This window comes from Mobula birostris, chromosome 2 (genome assembly GCF_030028105.1).
Source record: "Mobula birostris isolate sMobBir1 chromosome 2, sMobBir1.hap1, whole genome shotgun sequence".
NCBI lineage: Eukaryota > Metazoa > Chordata > Chondrichthyes > Myliobatiformes > Myliobatidae > Mobula > Mobula birostris.
This window is the reverse complement of record NC_092371.1, coordinates 119,723,022-119,747,000: the sequence shown is the minus strand read 5'-3', so window position 1 is coordinate 119,747,000 and position 23,979 is coordinate 119,723,022. Positions and strand designations below refer to the sequence as shown.

The window sequence follows — 23,979 nt, the reverse complement described above, 5'->3', positions numbered from 1 at the left end:
CCTAATCACGGGATAATTTATAATGACCAGTTAACCTAAGAACTGGTACATCCTTGGACTGTGCGAGGAAACTGGGCACCTGGAGGATACCCACATGGTCACAGGAAGAACGTACAGACTCCTTACAAGCAGCAGTGGGAATTGAACCCGGGTTGTTGGTACTGTGCTAACCTCTATGCCAGCAGTCCCCAGCCACCGGGCCGCAAAGCATGTGCTACTGGGCCGTGAGGAAACGATACGAGTCAGCTGCACCTTTCCTCATTCCCTGTCACGCACTGTTGAACTTGAACATAGGGTTGCCAACTGTCCCATATTTGCCGGGACATCCCGTATATTGGGCTAAATTGGTTTGTCCCATACGGGGCTGCCCTTGTCCTGTATTTTCCTCGCTAAGGTAGAGCGTTCCTATGAAACCTTTCATGCCGAAATGGCGTAAAGCGAAGAAGCAATTACCATTAATTTATATGAGAAAATTTTTTGAGCATTCCCAGACCCAAGAAATAACCTACCAATTCATATCAAATAACACATAAAACCTAAAATAACACTAACATATAGTAAAAGCAGAAATGATATGATAAACACACAACCTATATAAAGTAGAAATAATGTATGTACAATGTAGTCGGGAAGATTAAATCAAAACCAATTTGTGGAAAAAAATCAGCACGTACACGCATGCGCACACAGGTGCCCGCACAAGGGTTCATGGTCATGGTAGTCTTTCTTGGGGTAAACACAAGTGTCCCATATTTGACTGCTACTTTTGTCCCTTATTTGGGAGTGAGGAAGTTGGCAACCCTAACTGTAAAAGACATGTTGAGATGAGTTTAACCCTACTTGAACACCTCCCCCCCCTCCTCCCCACCACCGGTCGGCCAGTCCACAAGAATATTGTCAATATTAAACCGGTCCACAATGCAAAAAAGGTTGGGGACCACTGCTGTATGCTACCGTGTCGCCCCTGTTAAATGAGGGAACTTAGTTTCTGGATGAGGGGTGGTTATTTAAAAGTTAAGTGTGCAGAAATTTGTTCCCGCAGTCTTAACTCTCTGGAATTCGTCAGAGGGTTTGTAGAAGCTATACTTTTGGAAATAAAGAGAGATAGGTAAATCCTTGAATGGACAGGAAATTAAGAGTAATCAGGAACTGGTAGAGGAAGTCATCAAACACTGACTGTACTGATTGGCAGTGCAGGCATCAGGGGCAAAGTGGCTTGTTACTGGTGTTGTGTGTGTTCTCCTCCTTGTATCCAATAGAATCATTCAAGCCATTTAGCACGTTGTGAGGATGAACCGTTTCTTGGTAAAAAGCTATTCAATTTGTCCCACTTGCTCATTCTTTCAACATGGCAGAGCAATTTTTTTCTCGTCAGATATCTGTTTCCCTTTTGAAAGTTACTGCGATTATATCTGTTTGCACAAATCTTTTCAGAACATGGATTCCAAATCTTGAAGTGGGGGACAAAGAAAGTGAACTCCAAGCCAACTTGGATTTTTACTGCATATCTGAAATTCATGCAGTTACTTGGACCAATGTAGCCGAGGTGCTTTTTTGTTGTATAAGGCTGTTTGTTGTTGTCTTGTATGATCAGGTCAAGAAGGTTGCAGAGGGTGAAGACAATGTGACAAGTTTGGTGACCACGGCAGTTCCACCATACAACTACAGCATCCTTAAACTACAAGCAATGACTTCCTACATCATTAGAGTTTCGTGTAGGAATGAAATAGGATGGTCAAGCTACTCTTCCAAGATCCAGGCCAAGACAACAGAAGGGGGTAGGATTTTTATTTTGCTGTGTAATGAATTCAAATAATTGAAGCATAATTAATGGCATTATTGCCCAACTATCAATCCTTCACTTTGATGTTTCTATCATTGCATGCAAATACATTCTTATGGTGGTTTAATGACATAATTTTATTTTTATTTATTTATTTTCTTGCTTCTCTTCTTTTTTTTGGTAATTTATTTTCTATTGAATTTCATCATCAAACAAACATTTCCATCTGATATTTATGTACCTGTGCACTTGTAATGCTACTGTGACAACGTAATTTCCTTTGGGATTAATGAAGTATCTATCTAATAAGCAAGAACCCTCCCCTTCAGATGTTCCTCAGTCTGTTTTTAAACTAGCTAGAGCCTACTGCTCTTTAATGGTGCAAATTAATATGAGGAGTATGGATTTCATAGGACTGCAAGTTTCAGCCAGGAGTTCCCAACCATTTTTATGCCTTAGACCCCTACCAGTAACCGAGGGGATCTGTGGAGCCCAGATTGGGAGCCCCTGGTTTCAGCAATATTTGATGCTTAGACATGACCAGAACTAGGTTGATGAAAATAAATCAAAACAAATACTGGAAAACTGAAAGGTTAACTATTATTCTCACTCCTCAGACGTTGCTTGATCTGATGAATTTTGCCGGCGTTTCCTGCTTTTATTTCAGAAATTTTTGACGTCATGGATGCAAGGTCCCTGGAAGGGCACCTCAACAAGATCTCAGTGAAAATTACATCAAGGCTGAGAGGGAAATAGTGAGAGACAAAATTCATCCCTGTACACTTCACAGTCAGTGAATGGTTGGTACAGATATTGCAGGGCAAAGGGCCTGTTTTTGTGCTGTAATGTTCAATGTAAACATTTCTACCTCATGAAATGAAACAAACTGGATGTACTTAGCAGGTCAGGCAGCATCTATTAAGAAAGAAAGAGTGACACTTCGACAGGTCATTCAGTGTCTCCCAGTCTCCTACCACAGTCTAAAAATTTTGTCTCTAATGCTTTCCTTTTCTGATGGAGGTTTATTAAGCTTCTCTCTCCACAGATGGACCCAGGCCTGTTGAGGTTTCACATTTCCTGCATTTGCTTTTTGGATGCCTCTTACAGTTAACATTGGTTTATTGTAGCAGAGCATTCGCCAAATCGAATGATCTAGTCATTTTTCCTCATCGCTGTGTGTCTGCCCTTCCTCCATGAAAATCTGTTCCAATACCAACCTACATACCTTCATTGACTGTGGGATTGGGAATGAAGTGTACAAGAATGAATTTTGTCCCTCACTATTCCCCTCTCAGCCACGATGCAATTTTCATTGAAATCCTGTTGAGGTGTCCTTCCAGGGATCTTGCACCCATTATGTCATTGGTAGTGGAGTTGAAACAATGTGTTGCAATGTCTGAGCCAGGGAGCAGTGGCGGAAAGATTTTCAAGGATGAAAGGCGGTGTATTTAGGTTGAGTTGCAGTCTTAACACTGACTTCTCTGGAACATGACTAATCACTGGCAGCCAACCAGAAAAGCCCCCTTTATTCTCACTCTAAGACTACTGGCAGTCAGCCAATGCTGTATCCATGCTAGTACCTGACTGTTATACCATGGACTCTTCTCTTGCTCAACAGCGAATGTGCAGCACCTTGTTAAAGGCCTTCTGAACATTCAAGTGAACATCATCCACAGATCCTCCTTTGTCTATCCTACCTGTTATTTCCTCAAAAAACTCCTACAGACTTGTCAGGGAAGATTTCTCCTTAAGGAGACCATGCTGACTTTGTCCTATTTTACCATGTGTTTTCCAAGTGCCCCGAAACCTCATCCTTATTAATGGACTCCAACATCTCCCAGCCACTGAAGTCAGGCTAACTGGCTTTCTTTTGATTCCCTCTTTTCTTAGAGTGGAGTGAAATTTTTCTGTCCTCTGGAACTATTCCGGAATCTAGTGATTTTTGACAGATCACTAGTAATGCCTTCACAGTCTTTTCAGCTGCCTCTTTCAGGGCCGTGGGGTGTAGTCCATCTGGTGCAGGTGGTTTATCTACCTTCAGTCCTTGGAATATAGGAGATTAAGGGGTGTAGAGGTGTGTAAAAGCCTGAGGGATGTAGGTCGGGTGAATACACAGTTTTTTCAGGGAAGAGGAACTAAAATTTAGAAGGCATAGCTTTAAGGTGAGAAGTGAAAGATTTAAGAGGGATCTGGGGAAACAACTTGCTCATATAGAGCACAATGTATATATGGAACAAGTTTCCAGAGGAAGTGATTGAGGTAAGTTCAAACTAGGTTTATTATCAAAAAACGTATACATTATACAACTTTAAGATTTGTCTCCTTACAGTCAGCTACAAAACAAAGAAACCCAAAAGAACCCCTTTTAAAAAGTTTGATGAAACACCCAATGTACAGAAAGAAAAACAAATTGTGCAAACAATAAAAGTAAGCAAACAGCATTTTTAATGAAAATGTGTCCTTCGACACAAAGCTTGGAGCAGCTGAAGCAAGCCACAGCCTCGGCCGCAGCCTCGTCTTCAGTTCAACGCCTAGCGGAGTAAACGTGGTGGATCCCGGAGCAGGCAACAGCCTCAGCCTCAGTTCAGCGCATAGCGGAGTAAACGTCATACAGAGCAGCCAGCAGAACCACCACGACCCTTGCCTCTGGTCCAGACACGCTGCCTTCTCAATCCATTTGGCCTGGCGTTCAAACCTTCCAAACATCAGATCGTTCCTTGCTCTGGGACCCAGAAGCTGTCATGTCGATACGCTCTGGGCCTGGTCCCTGCCACCACATCTCAGCCTGTACCCGACCTTTCCAAATTGGACCGGTCTCGAATCTGCCTCTTCTCCGCTCCAGCTTTGCTCTGCTTGCCCCGACCTCGGCCCGAATGTGCCTGACCTCGCCCCATCTTCACTTTGAGCACTTCTCAAACTCGCCTGGACCCCCGACCCAGCATCGCCTTTCCATTGATCGCAGTGATCGTTTACCATAGTTTTTTTTTAACAGAAGAAGTGTTATTAATAAAGTATTTAGTTGTATTCCTTGTTTTTGGTAACCGCTAGAAAGTTCTCGCTTGCTTTCAGCAGCAGCATTTTAAACTGGAAGTAACTGAATTATAAACAAAACACTTGGATAAGCCCATGGATAGGAAAGGTTCAGAAGGGTATGTGCCAAATGTTGACATTTGGGACTAGCAGCAAGGTTGGCATGGAAGAGTTGGGCTGAGAAACTCGTTTCCATTCAGTATTACTCTGTACTCTGTTAGTTGACGGATACAATGCACAATGTGGAATCACAAACAGTCCTCCAGAGTACTGTGATGTGGATATTAAATAATTAGGAAAGACGTTTAGGGTTGTTGTTTTCTCCAGAATGACTGAGGCGGGGTTTGGTCATACGAGTGAGGTCATAGAAGTGGCATTTCTGGAGCTGCTTTGGCTACAGTTAAAGCCTACAAATGGAAAATGACAGATTCTTCTAGAAAGACGGGCACATTGTCTTCCTTCATCTGTACAATATCTTCATTGTTTTTGGGATTCAACTCAGGCTGCCCAATCAGTACTGGCACAGCGATCTGCCTCCTTGACTTTCCCTCCATCAAAGGTCAGAAATGGGCCCATTCAGTGATGATTGTACGGTGTCCAATTCCATTTGCAAATTCTCTGGCAATGAAGCAATTCATACCAATGCAAAGCAATGACTGTATCTAAAGATCTGTCCTAGGACTAGCATACAAATATCATCATAGAGAAGACATGGCAATGCCTCTACTTTCTTAGAAGAATGCATAGATTTGGCACGTAAGCAAAAACTTTGACAAACTTCCGTAGATGCCCAGTGGAGCGTATTCTAACTGGTGGCATCACGGCTGGGTATGCAAATGCCAATGCCCAGGAATGGAAAAGGACTACAGAGAGTGGCTGATACAGCCCAAGCCATTGCAGACAAAGCCCTCCCCACCACTGAGTACATTTACATCAGGGATTCCTAACCTGGGGTCCATGGACCTGTTGCTTAACGGTTTTGGTCCATGGCAAAAAAAGAAGTTGGGAACCCCTTATTTTCATGGAACACTGCTTCAAGATAGCAGCATCCATTGTCAAAGTCCACCACTGTCCAGGCCATACTCTCTTCTTGTACTTACCGTCAGGCAGGAGGTACAGAGCTGGAGGACCCACACTACCAGGTTCATAAACAGCTGTAAGACCATCAGACTCCCAAACCAACGAGGATAACTTCACTGATGATAATTTCGAATTGATTCTATGACTTACAAACTCACTTTCTCGGACTCTTTTACAACCTACATTCCCATGATTATTATTATTTCCTTTATTTGCTGTTGGTCTTTTGCACATTTGTTTCTCAGTCTTCATGTATGCTTTTTGCAGATTCTGTTGTATTGCTTTTTTCTCCCCTCCAAGTGCCTGCAAGTAGATGAATCTCGTGGTAACATGGGCGTACTTTTGTATAAGTATTTTGTACAAGGTAACATATGTCCTCGCTGATTAAATGGACTCAGAACATTTCACGGATTCGTCAATCATTCTTTACCAGTGCACAAGGAAAACAGCTTGGGCCCCTGTCACCAAACTGTTCTAAACTATGAAGAAAGAAGTGACATTTTTATACAGAAACTGACCAGTTGGATACAGATGTTGACCAATTGGTGACCTAGCGCCGTGGTTCCCAACCACCGGGCTGCGCGGAATCGATATGAAACGATATGAGTCAGCTGCACCTTTCCTCATTCCCTGTTACCAACCTGTTGAACTTGAACACCACCCCCCCCCCCCCACCCCCATCAGCCCGACCGCAAGAATATTGTCAATATTAAACCGGTCCGCGGTGCACAAAAGGTTGGGGACCCCTGATCTAGTGGATATTCATGTTCCTTATTTGCATAATCAATCACCAATTACACTATGATAATTCAGGTATTAATAGGCATTAGAGTCTTCACATTAGAAGCCAATAATACTTCAGAATTAGTGAAGTAATGGACCAGCAGTAAGTGTCACTGGAGAATCCATTGTTTGCATCTTGCCCTGTTGTGCCAAACAGCCGTGGTCGCCTGCTGTGCAAAGGGACGCTATACTTTTCAAAGACCTCTCTGTGTTGACTGCACACTATCTGTAAACGACCTTGCCTGGATGTTATCTTAATGCTTGCCTTCCTGCAACTTCTACAAATACAGTACTGTGCAAAAGACTTAGGCACACATATATAGCTAGGGTGCCTAAAACTTTTGCACAGTACTGTATTTGTCAATGTGGAGCCAAGAGCAAGTTTGCAAATCTGGTGGGAGCAAAAGATATTGGGAATGGTGAGGGTGAAGCTGCATGGGAGGGATTTCAGACAGGTGGGAGGGATTTCAGACAGGTGGCAGAGATTTCAGACAGGTGGGAGGGATTTCAGACAGGTGGCAGAGATTTCAGACAGGTGGCAGGGATTTCAGACAGGTGGCAGGGATTTCAGACAGGCGGGAGGGATTTCAGACAGGTGGCAGAGAAGGAGTGCTGGGGCAGGGGGTGGACACACCCAGTCCTGAGACACTAGGCAAAGTTATTTGAATCCAAACAATTGGTTTATTGATCATTACAGACTGCCTCCCTGGTGCTTCCCACTCTCTCTCCTTTTCCCAATTATGGTTCCAATATCCCTGCCCCCGTCCCACTCTCAGTCCACAACAGAGAGCTATCTTAAAATACAGTGTATCATCAGACATATATCATGGGATTTAATTTTTTTTCTGCAGCTACAGTACAGTCAAATTACTCTGGTACTGTGCAAAGGTCTTAGGCACCCTAGCTATGTATGTATATGTGCCAAGACTTTTATACAGTACTGTACATACTCTGATAATAAATTTACTTTGACTTCAGAAGCGAATGTGAGCTCCTGCCCATGATATTCAATGGCATAACCATCACTGAGTTCCACTTCAGCAACAACCTGAATGTCCGCATTCACCTTCAGTGTAAATAGCATGGCTACAGGAGCAGTCCAGCAACTGACCATCTACAAGTCACAAATCAGAAGTTTGAAATACTCTTCACCTTGCCCAGATGACAGCAAGGTGAATGACAGTCACTTGATTGGCTCTCCCTGCACGCTGAATTTGGCTGCAGTCTGTTCAGTCTGAAGTGCAGCATTAGCAACAGTGGCTTCTTCAATAGCAACACAAGAGCTCTGCTGTGTAGGACAAGGGCAGCAGGCATGTGGGAGCACATCTTAGACGTCTTATGCTGCAGTTGTCTGCAGATGAATAATTTCCCAGTCGCGATTTTGATAAATATTCCTGGAAACAACTAGGTTCTAGTATATAAGAGGAAAATAAATTCACAACGCCTGCATTCACATGTGAAAATCCAGACCTCCTGTATTTCCACCGTTTTGTATTTTTAATAAACATTTCCTAGTGAATCACATACCATGCTGACTTCAGTATTGATTGTCTTCCTTTGCTGTTGCCACTTAAAATATGAGAACTGCTGATGCCTCTTCCTTGGATAAATAAGATCACAAAACACATCTGCTGGGAAATGATTGGGAGAATTCTCTTTTTAGTGTTCAAAATTAGGCTGTCACACAGATATTAAGACCATAAGACAAAGGAGCAGAAGCAGAAGTCGGCCATTTTATCATGAGCTGATCCATTCTCCCATTTAGTCCCACTCCCCCGCCTTCTCACCACAACCTTTGATGCCCTGGCTACTCAGATACCTATCAATCTCTGCCTTAAGTACACCCAATGACTTGGCCTCCACTGCCGCCCGTGGCAACAAATTCCATAGATTCACCACCCTCTGGCTAAAAAAAATTTCTTTGCATCTCTATTCTGAATGGGCGCCCTTCAATTCTTAAGTCATGCCCTCTCGTACTAGACTCCACCACCATGGGAAACAATTTTGCCACATCCACTCTGTCCATGCCTTTCAACATTCGAAATGTTTCTATGAGGTCCCCCATCGTTCTTCTAAACTCCAAGGAATACAGTCCAAGAGCAGACAAACGTTCCTTATATGTTAACCCTCTCATTCCCGGAATCATTCCAGTGAATCTTCTCTGAATCCTCTCCAATGTCAGCACATCCTCTCTTAAATAAGGAGCCCAAAACTGCCCACAGGACTCCAAGTGAGGTCTCACCAGTGCCTTACAGAGCCTCAACATCACATCCTTGCTCCTACACTCTATTCCTCTAGAAATGAATGCCAACAATGCATTCGTTTTCTTCACCACCGACTCAACCCGGAGGTTAACCTTAAGGGTATCTTGCACGAAGACTCCCAAGTCCTGTTGCATCTTAGAACTTTGAATTCTCCCCCCATTTAAATAATAGTCTGCCCATTTGTTTCTTCTGCCAAAGTGCATAACCATACACTCAAACCACAAGGTGTTGGAAACACTTCAGTTCCAGCTGCATCTTGTAATGCTAACTTGTTTGCTCACCTTTCAGATGCAAATAGAGTTTGTTCATTTGTCATATGATGTAAGCAGTCATGGTCATGGAAAGACCATGATTGTTCTTGGCAACTTTTTCTGCAGAAGTGGTTTGCCATTGTCACCGTCTGGGCAGATGGACGACCCCAGCAATTATCAATACTATTCAGAGATTATCTGCCTGGTGTCAATAGTTGCATAACCAGGACTTGTTATATGCATCCACCACCTGCTCCTGTGTCTTCACGTGACACTTATCATGGGAGGGCGGTGAAGCAGGTGCTACACCTTGCCCAAGGGTGACCTGCAGGCTAGCGGAGGGAAGGAGTGCCTTTCACCTCCTTTGGTAGAGCCGTACAGTATCTCATCCCGCCAACCTGCAAATAGAGTACTTGTGCATTTTCAGCAACTTTTTTTTTCTCTTTTCGACTGTAATCTATTCTTTTTCAGGAACATTTATTTAGCCTGCTTTCATTCATTACACATCCAACTGCTAGATTATTTGTCAAAAGACAGTTTTCTTCCAAAGCATTAGTCTAAGGTTCTAGTATTTAGCGCCGTGAGGGCTGCCTCCAGCGGTTCCATGTGGGAACATGTTCTAACAGTTCTCGGAAGTCACTATAACATTCTGAAACAGAAAATAATAAAGTGACTTTCAGTGAATTTCACAACAGTATTCTAAATTGTCTAATTGTTTTGTAATACAACATGCAAATAGAAAGTATGTCTCTTCAAAAATGAAATTTCATCTCTTCCCAAATATACTGCAGTTTTCATTTGAATATCACCAACAGATTTCACCAGTTGGTGCGCCCAATTTGCTGTAAAGTCAAAACAAACGAGAAAAAGAGTTGGTTGCTTCCTGAAATAAAATATTTTACAATTATCTCATCAAATGTTTCCCCTGCCTTTGTTAACTGTAGAATAAGTTTGACCTCTGTGTGTTGTCAATTTAGCTGGTCAGTTTATGATGTTAGATAATTCAGTGGCATCTTTCCCATCTTCAGAAGTCTCCATGAAGCTAATTTAATTCCCCGTCCATAAGCAGAAATTAAACAGCTCTGGAAATCTGAAATAACGAGATTGTGTGAAGTGCTCATCAGGCTAAGCAACATCTGGAGTGAATGGCTTCAAAATTATGTAAGACTGACAATTAAACAAACCATTATTAAAAGTGGGGAATGAGGGGAAACTATACTTGTCTTTTATAGGAATGAATTTTGTGTCACACTTTTAAATTTAATATGGGAGTTTGTGTGTATCTGTGTCTGTAAGTCATGCATTTGTAATCGGGGACAGACTGTACCGAGGTAAGAAGGATGTATTTCTTCGCAAAGTTGTTTTTCTTTGAAAAATGTGTCAGGTTAAAATATTAAGTGGTGGAACACATGAGTAGGAAGGGGAGATTACTCATGCATCTCTCTCTATTGCAGTCCCAACGGCACCTCCTCGTAATATTAGCGTCCTTGTGAGTGATGCTTCATTGACTGTTGAATGGATCGGACCTCCGGAGGAGGAAGTTAATGGCATCCTGTTGGGCTACAAGTTGAGCTATGACTGGAAAGGTAGTAGGTCCCCTGTAAGTATATTTAAAGTCATTTCAAGTCAATAAAAAGTGAACTCATTTGTTGTGCCAGCTGATGTTTTGCAGTGGAAATAATGTGACCTGTGTTTCAGCTGTAACTGATCATGTTGGGAGGAAAAATGAATCACAGTACTAGGACTGTAATAATTAGTGTTGCTAGTTCCTATGTATACAGGGTCCCTATAAAAAGTATTCACCCCACCTTGGAAGTTTTCATGTTTTATTGTTTTACAACATTGAATCACAATGGATTTAAGTTGCCACTGATCAACAGAAAAATACTCTTTCATGTTGAAGTGAAATCAGAAATTAATTACAAATATGAAACACACAAAAAAATTGATTGAGTAAGTATTCACCCCCTTCAAGTCAGCATTTAATAGATGCAGCTTTGGCAGCAATTACAGCTTTGAGCCTGTGTAGACACATCTCTATCAGCTTTGCACATCTAGACACTGCAACTTCTCGCCATTCTTTTTCACAAAACTGCTCAAGCTCTGTCAGATTGCAAGGGGTTGTGAGTGAACAGCTCTTTTTAAGTCCAGCCACAAATTTTCAATTGGATTGAGGTCTGGACTCTGATGTGGCCACTCCAGGATATTAACTTTGTTGTTTTTAAGACATTCCTTTGTAGCTTTGGCTTTATGCTTGGGGTCACTGTCTTGCTGGAAAACAAATCTTTTTGCAAGTAGCAGTTCTCTTGCAGACTGCATCAGGTTTTCCTCCAGGATCTCCCTGTATTTTGCTGCATTCATTTCACCCTCTACCCTCACAAGCTTGCCAGGACCTTCTGCAGTGAAGCATCCCCACAGCATGATGCAGCCACCACCACACTTCACGGTAGGGAGGGTGTACTTTCGATGATGTGTGGTGTTTGGCTTACGCCAAACATAGTGTTTAGTCTGGTAAGGAGCTCAATTTTAGGTTCACCAGACCTTAAAACTTTCTCATGTTGACTTCAGAGTCTCCCACATGCCTTCTGGCAAACTGGCGGAGATTTCACGTGAGTTCTTTTCAACAGTGGCTCTTTGCCATTCTCCCATAAAGCTGCGACTGGTAAAGCACCCGGGCAGCAGTTGTTGTATGTGCAGTCTCTCCCATCTCAGCCACTGAAGCTTGTAACTCCTCCAGAGTTGTCATTGGTCTCGTGGTGGCCCCACTCGCCCCCTTCTTGCACAGTCACTCAGTTTTCAAGGATGGTCTCCTCTAGGCAGAGTTGCAGCTGTGCTATATTCTTTACATTTCTTGATCATTGACTTTAGTGTACTCCAAGGGATATTCAGTGACTTGGAAATTTTCTTGTATCCATCTCCTGACTTCTGCTTTTCAATAACCTTTTCAGGGAGTTGCTGGGAATGTTCTTTTGTCTGCATGGTGGAGTTTTTGCCATGATACTGACTCACCAGCAGCTGGACCTTCCAGATACAGGTGTATTTTCACTATAGTCAATTGAAACACTTGACTGTACACAAATTTACAAAAGCAGATCTCCATTTAACTAAGTGTGTAACTTCTAAAACCAATTGGCTGCACCAGTGATGATTTGGTGTGTCATATTAAGGGGGGGGGGGTGAATACTTACGCAATCAATTATTTTGTGTTTTGTATTTGTAATTAATTTAGATCACTTTGTAGAGATCTGAATTCAGTTTGACACGGAAGAGTCCTTTTCTGCAGTTTCAAAAAAAGCCAAATTAAATCCACTGTGATTCAATGTTGTAAAACAATAAAACAGGAAAACTTCGGGGGGGGGGGGAATGCTTTTATAGGCACTGTTTGATCTCCTTGCAATAAGAATCCATTTTACTAATTGCCTTCATTGTCCATGCCATAAGAGATAGAAGCAGAATTAGGCCATTTGGCCCATCATGTCTCCTTCACTATTTCATCATTACTGAGTATGATCTCTAGCAACCCTGTAACCTTTCATGCCCTGACTGATCAAGGATCTATCAACCTCTGCCCTTAAATACACCAAATGCTTGGCCTCCACGGCTGCCTGTGGCAACGAAATTCATGGACTCACCACCCTCAGGCTAAAGAAATCCCGCCTCATCTCCATTCTAAATGTATATCCCTCTATTCTTGTGCTCTGCCTTATGGTCCCATACTCCCTCACTACAAGAATGAGCTTACCAACTTTCAAATGATACACTTTGAATTTGGTAAGCTCATATTGAAATCATGTAGAAATAATTATTTTTTCCCTTCAGTTTGAGTTTCACAATTGGAAACTTCCCTTTATTTGAGAGTAAAGCATAACATGGATTTAGTTAAGTGCCATTGGATTGTTGCAATTGAGGAAATGAAAACGACTGATGGATGGTAGTGTGTCAGAATTTTAGTCCTGACCTTAGCTACTGTCTGTAGTCTGCATGTCTCCCCAGAGATGGCCTGGGTTTCCTTCTGACTTATCGGTTTGTTGGCAACTGCATATTACGAGCATAAGAAAGTCTGCAGATGCTGGAACTCCAAAGCAACACACACACACACACACACACACACACACAAGATGCTGGAGGAACTCAGCAGGTCAGGCATCATCAGTAGAAATGAATAAACAGTCAACGTTTCGGGTTGAGATCCTTCTTCAGGACTGGAACTTCTATAGTTGTACCGAGAGAACACTGACAGGCTGTATCACTGTCTGGTATGGAGGGGCGACTGCACAGGACTGAAAGAAGCTGCGGAAAGTTGTAAATCTAGTCAGCTCCATCTTGGGCACTAGCCTACAAAGTACCCAGGACATCTTTAGGGAGCGGTATCTCAGAAAATGGGTGTATCTATCAATTGCAAAAAGGCAGAATGTATGGTGATATCCAGAAAGAAGGAGAATCCACGGGGAAGACATAAAACAAGTATAGAACTTATGCTGCTCAGGAAGCTGGGTGACATCAGATGGCAGGTGCGACTTGGACATCGAAAGAATAGGGATGGCAAAAGACACTTTTACGAGAATGAAGAGTATGCTGACCAATACTAAACTAGGCATGACAACCCGCCTCAGAGTACCGAAATGTTACGTTTATCCAGTAATGTCATCTGTTATGGCTCAGAATGTTGGACAATACCTAGTAACATGAGGAAACGAATTGAAGCAGCAGAGATGTGGTTTTTGAGGAGGATGCAAAGAATATCATGGACAAAACGAATATCTAACGAGGATGTCATGAACAGAGCAAACACAAAAAGAGAAATAATGCAACACACATCAAAGTTGCTGGTGAACGCAGCAGGCGAGGCAGCATCTTTAGGAAGAGGTACAGTCCACATTTCAGGCCGAGACCCTTCGTCAGGACTAACTGAAGGAAGAGCTAGTAAGAGATTTGAAAGTGGGAGGGGAGGGGGAGATCCAAAATGATAGGAGAAGACAGGAGGGGGAGGGATGGAGCCAAGAGCTGGACAGTTGATTGGCAAAAGGGATATGAGAGGAGCTGAGCCCTGACACTATTCCAAGATCCAATACATGAGATTACAGATTGAGCTCTCAGACTATAGCATTGTGTGCTTTGATTGTTTGTGTGTCGATGATGCAAAAAGCCTTGCAGATCTATTGTGATGCTTCCGCCATTGACAAGCCATTGCTAACTTCTAATAAAAGTGAAGCAATGACAAGTGATGCTCCTAGCAGGTGCAATTGAATGTGTGCAATTGCTCCTTCAAGTACTTAACTTGTCTGAAGGATCGGCTGTTGTGAATTTCCTATTTGAAAATTATCTTTAAACAGAAGATGAACACAAGGTGGAAAACACTGCAGCTGAGTTCCTCCAACATCTGTAGCAACACACAAGATGTTTGAGGAACTCGGCCACTCAGGCAGTGTCTATGGAGGGAAATGGATAGTCAGGTGAGACCTTTCAGCTGAACTGAAAGATCAAGTATAAAGTTAGGGTTGAGTTTATTGTCATATGCATGGGTGCAATGAAAAATGTAAATGTAGTGTGACATCAGCAGTGTTCAGAAGGAAAACATGAGTTAAATTTTAACAATTTTCACAAGAAGACACAATTATAACATAGATAACTAATGTCATTTTAGTACAAGGCAGTCAATGTAATTGCACTGTTGCCTTGCAGTAGTGATTAGAGTTTTGCTGCATGGTTCAAGAACCGAATGGTTGAAGGGAAGCAGCTGTTCTTGAACCTGGTGGTGTGGGATCTCATTTTTATGTACCTCCTGCCCGATGGGAGCTGCGAGAAGATGGCATGGCCTGGATGGTGGAGGGTTCTTTCACGGAAAAAGTTGGAGGACAGGACTGGGGTAAGAGCTAATAAGTGATAGGTGGTTCCAGGTGAAGATGAGTGATGGGTAGATGGAGGAGGGGAGAGTAGAAATAGTGACACAAGTTGGGAGATGATAAATGGAGGTGACAAAGGACTGAAGGTCACACACTCAGTATGGATGGAACTTATCAAGTCAGGCAGCACCTATGGAAGAGAATAAACATTCAAAACGTCAGGTCAAGACCTGAAACTTGGACTGTTTGTTCCCTCCATAGATGCTGCCTGACTTGCTGAGTTCCTCTAGCATTTAGTGTGTGTTACTCAAGATTTCCAGCCTGTGCGCAATCTCTAAAGGACTGACAATGTTGAAGCATAATAGCAGAGGGAAATGGAGCAGGAGGTGGAATTGAGCAAGAAAGGTGAAGAGGGCAAATGGGGGAGTGTATGGGTGATCGTTAGAAGGAGTGGTTCCTGATCATGTCTGGGCTTGAAATCTGGGTGAATCTATGACAAATTGGATCTCTGGGAAAACGGATGGGTGGAACCTATTTCTACTTGGTCTGCCTGTTGTCTGATGTCTTTTATTTTTGCTCAGCATGAAACAGTGGCTGAATGCCTCCTCTGCCCTATATTCCAATATTGGTTGGAAGCATCCAGCAGGGAAAAACAAAATCCTAAACTTCAAAAGGATGTGAATGTTTTGCAGTTCATTTTTCACACCAGTTTTACATCTTGCTTACCTGAAGGTATGAATTTTATTGGGATTTGACAGAACCCTCTCTGCTGTCCCAGTGTCTTGCAAAATGGATATAATTCAGTGTACAGTTTAGAACAGTACAGGGACAAAGAAAACCTCTTTGGTTCATGATGTTGTGTGTAACTTATGAAGTTAATAAGATTACCTAATTAGTTTGGCTTATCCCTCACTCGCCTGTTATTATGAATTGATAGTTGTTGCTGGGTACTGATCAGGCAGCAAACACTGGTTCACCTTGCATTTCTCTACCTTGGGGGCTGAGAGACCAGTTTCAGGCATCCACATTACCATCACCCATACTTGAACGAGTCACCTCACTACCTGAGACTTCTGAAACCTGATCCAAGTTGACTTGGCAAACCCTGGGATGGCAGGAATGGGAGTTAATTGCAACGTGCCAAAGATTAGTTGCCTCACTCTGCCCATCAAACTCAGTTATGCAGTTTCTGTAAATCTATTAGCAGAGGGGTAGAGTGGAGCTGACAGCTGAGATTAGGCTTTTCAAGCCGGAACTTGTGTGTGAGAACTGGGGGAGATGAACACAACAGGGTGAAATTTAGAAGTGACTTAACAGTTCCAAAGTCTTTGAGCTGCCAGCTTCAACAAGATTCTAACATTGGAATGATTAATCTGTTCAACCAGTTGATTTATGAGTCATCTCTTTCAGTTCTCAGTTCACTTCGATCTGTGCTAATGTTATCTCAAGTGATAACAGAAATGCTGCTTCAGCAGTAGTGTTCTCAGCCAGTCTGAATGTATTTCTGATCCTTTTAGTTTCATTTCATTGGATTTGATTCGTTCGTTCATTGCAAAATTAAGGCTGCAGCTAGTTTTCCATTGTTTGAATAAAGCCAGGTTCGAGATGGGCTGGAACTTTGAAAGTCTGGCCCCCTGCTGGATTTGATACCCACGGTCCTGAGGCGCCTGGTTATGACGGGACAAGGGATCCAGCCATGGAGGCTTTTATTGAGGCGGGGTGGGAACAGTGTGGCAAGTATTTGTCCTGACATCCATGTAGGCCATTCGGCTCACTGGTCTTCACCAGCTTCTGCCAGAGCAATCCCCTCGATCCCATTCCTCCCTCATTTCCCTGCAACTCTCCAACTTTTTCACATGGCCATCAAGATCCCTCTGATTCTTTTCAACATGTACCTATACTAAAGGGTAACATACAGTGGCCAATTTTTGTGCGTCTTTGGAGGTGGGAGGAAACAGAAGCGTCCAGGATAAACTGACACAGTTATGGGAAGATTATACAAACTCCACACAGAGGTCAGGATCAAACCTGAGTGCTTGTGGCTTTGAAGTACAAGTGAGTCCTAAAATATTTTTTCTCAAGTTATCTGTTACGGCTGCCCCTCCATATCCTAAATGATTGATTGATTAATTCTCACACTTAATGTGTCAGATTATACTGGTCTTTAAGCATTGCAGGGCCTGATCACCGTCAACAAGGTCTTGCTCCCAGATGAGTTCAGTCAATGCCTTTGACCATCAACCATCAACAAGAGAGGTTCTTCAGGAGGATGACCCAGCCCAGATGGGGTGCCTGGCTGTGTCCTAAAGAACTGTGTTGATCAACTGGCTGGAGTGTTCACTGATATCTTTAACCTCCTGCTACTGCAGTCTGAGGTACCCACCTGCTTCAAGTAGGCTGCAATTACACCTGTGCTTAAGCAGAACTTGATAACCTGCCTCGATGACTGTCGTCCAGAAACACTTGCACCCACTGATGAAGTGTTTTGAGAAGTTGTTGATGAAACATATCAACCCCTGCCTGAGAAGTGACTCGGATCCATTCCAATTTGCCTACCGTCACACCAGATGCCATCTCATTGACTCTTTACTCAGCCCTAAAATGTGGACAGCAGAGCTGCATACATCAGACTACATTTCATTGACTACAGTTTAGCATTCAATACCATCACCCCCCTCAAAAACCAGTCAATAAACTTCAAAACCTAGGCCTCAATACCTCTTCGTAAAACTGGATCTTAGATTTGCGGACACAGCTCCGATGTCATATTTAAGTTTGTTGATTGGCCGAATCAAAGGTGGTGACAACTCAGCATGTAGGAGGGAGATTGAAAATCTGGCTGAGGGGTACCACAGCAACAACCTCTCACTCAATATCAGCAAGACCAAGGAGCTGATTGTTGACTTCAGGAGGAGGAAACCGGAGGTCCGTGAGCCAGACCTGATCAGGGGATCAGTGATGGAGAGGGTGAGCTACTTTAAGTTCCTCGGTGTTATCCTTTCAGAGGATTTGCTCAGCACGCAAGTGCAATTATAAAGAAAGCACGGCAGCGCCTCTACTTTCTTAGAATTGCGACGATTCATAACTTTGATGAGTGATGGAGAGTATATTGACTTATTGCATCAGAGCCTGGTATGGAAATACCAACTCCGTTGAACAGAAAATCCTACGAAAAGTAGTGGATAAGGCCCAGTCCATCATGAGCAAAGCCCTCCCCAGCAACGAGCACATCTACAGGAAGCATTGTCAGGACTCACACCGGGAACAGTAATTACCCTCCAACCATCAGGCTCTTGAACCAGAGGGGAGAACTTCACTCAACTTCACTTTCCCCATCATTGAACTGTTCTTACAACCAATGCTTTCACTTTCAACACTCTTCATCTCAAATTCTCAATATATCCATCCGACTGACCAAGTGGCCATTTGTCTGTCTAGTTGGGTGTGGTCTTTCATTGCTTCTATTGTGTTTCTTGTATTTACTGTGATTCCCCACAAGAAAATGAATGAATCTCACGGTTGTATAAGGTAATATATATATATATTACTTTGAATTACTTTGAACTTTGATTTGATTTTCTTTATTAGCTTAACATATGGTACCATGTCAGAAGTGTAGCTGAAGTCCACGTAGACGGTATCTGCACAAGAGATTCCTGCAGATGCTGGAAATCTACAATAACTTGTACAAGATGCTGGAGGAACTCAGCAGGTCAGGCAGCATCTATGGAAATAAGTAAACAGTTGACATTTCAGGCTGAGACCCTTCATCAGGGCTGGAAAGGAAAGGAGAAGAAACCAGAATAAGAAGCTGGGGGACGGGAAGGTTGTACAAGCTTGAAGGTGATAGGTGAAGCCAGGTTGGTGTGGGGGATGGGAAATGAAGAAAGAAGCTGGGAGGTGATAGGTGGAGAAAGTAAAGGGCTAGAGGAGATGGAATCTAATTGAAGAGGAGTGTGGACCATGGGAGAAAGAGGAGGAGGAGGGGTATCAGGAGGAGGTGATAGGTAGGTGAGGAGAAGAGAAGAGAAGGGATAAGAAGGAGCCAGAGTGGGGAATGGTAGAAGCCACAAGATGGAGGGGAAAATAAGTTACCAGAAGGAGAAATCAATGTTCATGCCATCAGGTTGGAGGCTACCCAGACGGAATATGTCTTGCTCTTCCAACCTGAGAATGGCCTCATGGTGGTGGTTGAGGAGGCCATGGATCGACATGTCGGACATACAGACAATATCTACTGCACTTTTCTCATCTATCCTCTTGGTCACCTCTTCAGAAAACCTCAAGCAAATATTTTAGGCACAATTTCCCACACACATAGCCTTTCATTTCCACATTTCCACATGCAGTTATTGTATTTCCTGCCTCTCTGATTCTCTCCAATAAATTGCTTACCACTGATATTTAAGCTCATAGGTCAGTAGTTCCAGACTTTTCCTTGCAGCCTTTCTTAAATAACGGCATAACATTAACACCTTCAGTCATCCAGCACCTTACCTGTGACTATCAGTGATGTAAATGTCTCTGCAAGGGGGTGTCAGAATTTTTTCACTAGCTCCCCTTTGACATTTCATACTAATCCTTAACTATTCATTAATGTCAGACACCACATTTCCGAATTCTGTTACCTATGGTAGTGTAGTGGTTAGCACGAGGCTGTACAGCACAGGCCACCTAGGTTCGATACCCGTCGCTGCCCGTAAGAAGTTTGTATGCTTTCTTTCTCTCTCTGACCCCATGGGTTTCCTCCCACAGCTCAAAGATGTACTGGTTGGTTGGTAAATTGTCCTGTGATTAGGCAAGGATTAAATTGGGGGATTGATGGCTCAAGGGGCTGGAAGGGTCTATTCTACGCTGTATCTCAATAAAATGAAAAAAATGTATGCATTGACTGCTACATTCGTGATTTTCTGATTCATATTCTGTATTCTGCAATACTGTAAGATGCTTAGTTACATTATGTAAAAGTCCACGAGATGGAGTCCACAGTTAAAGAAGGTTATGAAATCTAAATCCAAGTGGCTTAACAAAGGAGTTACATAAAACTTCAGCAACACACACAAAGTGCTGGAGGAAGAAAAAGCATTTCAGGATGTGTGTTATATACATTTCTCTGACATTAAATGTACCTTTGATACCAGCAGGTCAAGCAGCATCCATGGAAATGAATAAACAGTCAACATTTAAACAGTTGTAACTTTGACTGTTTAGTTCCCTCCATTGATCAGGGGTTCCGAACCTGGAGCCCTCAGACTGCTTGGTTAATGGTAAGGCTCCATGGCATTAAAAAAAAGGGTTGAGAAATTCTGCCATAGATGTCACCTGACCTGAGTTCCTCCAGTATATTGTTCAAAGGTTATTTTATTATCAAAGTATACAACTCTGAAATTCTTCTTCTCCGGATAGCCACGAAACAAAGAAGGGAGAGAATGGTATCATAATCGTCAACCCCCAATCCCTCCACCCTGCACAAATAAAATGAGCAAAAATGGAATAGGCACATCGGTCCCCAAATTCCCCTCCCCTGCACACACAAAAAAAAACAAGAAAGATCTGGTGAAAAACACAGAACATCAAGAACTATATCTCTGGGGGAAAAAGTCTTTATATGTTGCTTTGGATTTCTAGCATCTGCAGACTTCCTTGTGTTCATAAAACTTTTTTAATATATAATTTTGTAACAATTATTTTTAGAACTGATCTGAAGAAACAGTGATCAGAAATGTATCTAACTTCTTTTTGTTGTGTTTTGATTGTGGAAATTAGTTTCTCCCAGATTTACTCCTTCAGATTTAGGCTTTCAGATAATTTAATAGTTCAAAGCCAGTGGCACTGTCACCTTGCAAAGTTTCAGATTGAATAAAAATCTGACATAATGCAAGCCTTGTGAATGGCAATTTGTAAGTTTAATAAGTTGTGTTTATTTTGCCAAAATGTCATTGCACAGGCTTAAACTTTGTGACTAAATGTCATACTGCACTCAATGCGATTTGCTGCTTGTTATGAAGGTTTAGTTTCCAGTAAAGACTTAGATTAATGGCATTGTGTCGCACCACCACTCTTTATGGAATAGTGTAGGTTGATTCATCAGCAAGTGACATTTAGGGTAAACAGCTCGAGATGGACTGATTTCCTTATTATTGTTCAGTTGACAATAATGGTTTATAATTGATCTTCATACACTCTATAAACTCAGAAGTTTTAAAGTATTTGTAGTAGTTATCACACTAAGGTATGAGACATCTGCTGGCAAAAGCAGACATTAATATCCTGTGTATTGCCAGCTGCATTCCACACAATATCACTGAGTTGGTGGCATGTCAGAGTAATTGAAATATGTGGTGAGTCAGTGCAGCTGCTAAATCGATGACTGTACTTGCAATCTTCAGAACAACTGGACTAACACACATTTGGTTACAAACCACTCTTCTCGACATTTCTCTGCAGTGATTTCCAGTACTCATTGGCATATGACCTGCTTCAGATGTCGACCTAACTTGGAGCCAAGATATTTCAACAAGTGTCTTTTTATTAGGAATCCTGAAAATAGAATTGGAATCTAAGCTAGTTTACTTATTTTATAATATCCCTGCTGTCCAACATATGAATACCTGTTTAATTTAATGTGCTTGACTCCTGTCTTGTTTGTTTGCACACACTTATTGAAAGTTATCAGGTCAAATCTCATTTGGAGCACCTGACACATGATTAATCTGACATGCAGGCAACATCAAGTCAAGAACATTTATAAATTGAGAGTTCAGTGCCTTTTATTTTTAAATGATGCTTCTAGTTCTTTGTGGTAGCTTGTCTTTTAAACTTGGTTGCATTAGTAATGTGGCCTCCCAAATGCCAGCCTCTGTGGCAGAAAGGTTTGCTTTGGAGACCTATGGCAGAGTTCAGAGCAGAAGTCCGAAGATTGAGGATACCTATTGTTTAATGGTTTTATAGGAGACAGTAAATGGCAATGACATCAACAGACATTGATCTTTCCAAGCAAGAGATTGTGTGGGAGATGTCCACACGACATCAGACTGTCCACACAGTCAGATTGAGCAGATGGCCATACCTTCCTTGGCTTGTCCTCTAAAGACTGGTGAGGGTTACCCAGCTTTTTGTTAATGTGCTGCCTTGAATGGGGAAAAATAAAAATGCTAATGGGAACAAGATCATAATTTCAAAGTAAGAGACCAGACAGCTTTATGATGCCTTGATTTTCCCTTCTGTCCAAGAATAGTATGACCACTGTCATCGCAGAATCTGCCACCATCATGAAGTCCTTTGAGAAGCTGGTAATGGCACATATCAACTCCAGTTTTCTAGATAATCTTGACCCACTGTAGTTTGCCTTCTGCTGAAATGGGTCTATGGTGGACACCATCTCTCTGGCCCGACACTCCCACATCAGACTATTGTTTATTGACTACAGCTCCGCCTCCAATATATAATTCCAGGCAAACTCATCATGACACACTGGACGCTGGAAGTCAATGCTTCGCTATGCAATTGGATCCCTGACTCCTTGACCAACAGATCACAGTCAGTAAGGGTAGGCAGCAACATCTCTGCCTCAATTATTCTAAACCGTGGTGCTCCACAAGGTTGTGTCCTCAGGCCCTGACTCTATTCCCTGTACACTCATGACTCCACAGCCAAATTCTGCTCTACCTGCAAGTTTGCAGATAATACCACTGTTGCGGACATTATTTCAAAAACAGTAGGTCGAGCTACAGGAAGGAGATAGAGAGCTTATAACATGATGCCATGAGAACCACCTTTCCCTCAGTGTCAGCAAAACAAAGTTTCTGGTCTTACATGATTAATGTGACCTTGCACCTTATTGTTCATCTGCACTATACTTTCCCTGTAGCTGTTACACTCTATTCTGCATTGTTTCTTCTTGTTATACCTCAATGCACTGTGTATAATGATTTGATCTGTATGAATAGATTCAGATGTATGTATCACATGTACAGCGAAACAGTGAAATGTGACGTTTGTGTGAACAGCTGACACACCCAAGGACTTGCTGGGGACAACCCACAAGTGACACCATATGTTCTGGTGCCAATGTAGCATGCCCACAATGCTCGGCAAAACAGCACAAAACTCAATGGACAAACACCAAAACATCAACAACTAAACAAGACCCATTCCGCCCTCCCAACCACCCAGCCGCCTTTGCACATACAGAGTCCTTTAACCCCAAGGCAGTCCGTCTTTTCCAGCCTCCAGCGGACTGTGGACTCACAGACATTGTGCCTTCGATGTCCCAGCAGGGTCACAGAGACTTGCAGACACGTGCTTCTGGCTTCCAATTGACCTTGGGGCTTTGATCTTTGGTGTCAACTCAGGACTCGATAATGATGAAGAAGGCTCTGAACAACAGACTCGCTGAGGATGGGACCCAGACACTAGGCCTCAAAATCCGGTCTTGTCAATTCGCATGTCTGGGGGGTCACTGGCTCTTAATGCCTTCTGCCTGCATGGAATCAGGTCACGGAACAGACCTTTGACTCGCTGATCTAATGGGGGGGGGGCATCAGCCCTCACCCGTGGTGGCCTGCCCGCCCGCATCCGACCATCCAAGTCGTAGGCCTTTGAACACAGAGGGAAGGCCTAGACTCTGGGATGTCCTTTAATTTCCTCCACCTCTCTGCCCCTAAACCCTAACCTGACCTCTAACTTCCTTCTCTGTTCCCAAAACCATCCTTATGAATCTAAAAATACACCCCCCCTCCCAAAAAAAACACAAGGCTGTGCTACAACTTCAGCAGAGACTGCAGCTTGGCCCCATCTTAATCAGAAGATATGGTTTGCAAGGCAGATGTTTCTTGGTACAACTCCAATTCCAAATTGGTTTATTATTGTCACTTGTACTGAGGTACAGTTGTTGTTTTGCATGCTATCCATATAGATTATTTCATCATGCTAGTACATTGAGG

At 42.7% G+C, this 23,979-nt stretch overlaps 1 protein-coding gene across 1 annotated transcript in view; it reads left to right on the top strand.

The window, feature by feature from the left end:
- Window positions 1-23,979, top strand: part of mertka (c-mer proto-oncogene tyrosine kinase a) — a 179,955-nt gene that overhangs the window by 96,094 nt on the left and 59,882 nt on the right. Inside the window, exons 7-8 of the mRNA XM_072246976.1 lie at window positions 1,595-1,778; window positions 10,646-10,791. Of these exons, the coding sequence (XP_072103077.1) occupies window positions 1,595-1,778; window positions 10,646-10,791 (330 nt within the window). The remainder of the gene's footprint in view (window positions 1-1,594; window positions 1,779-10,645; window positions 10,792-23,979) is intronic.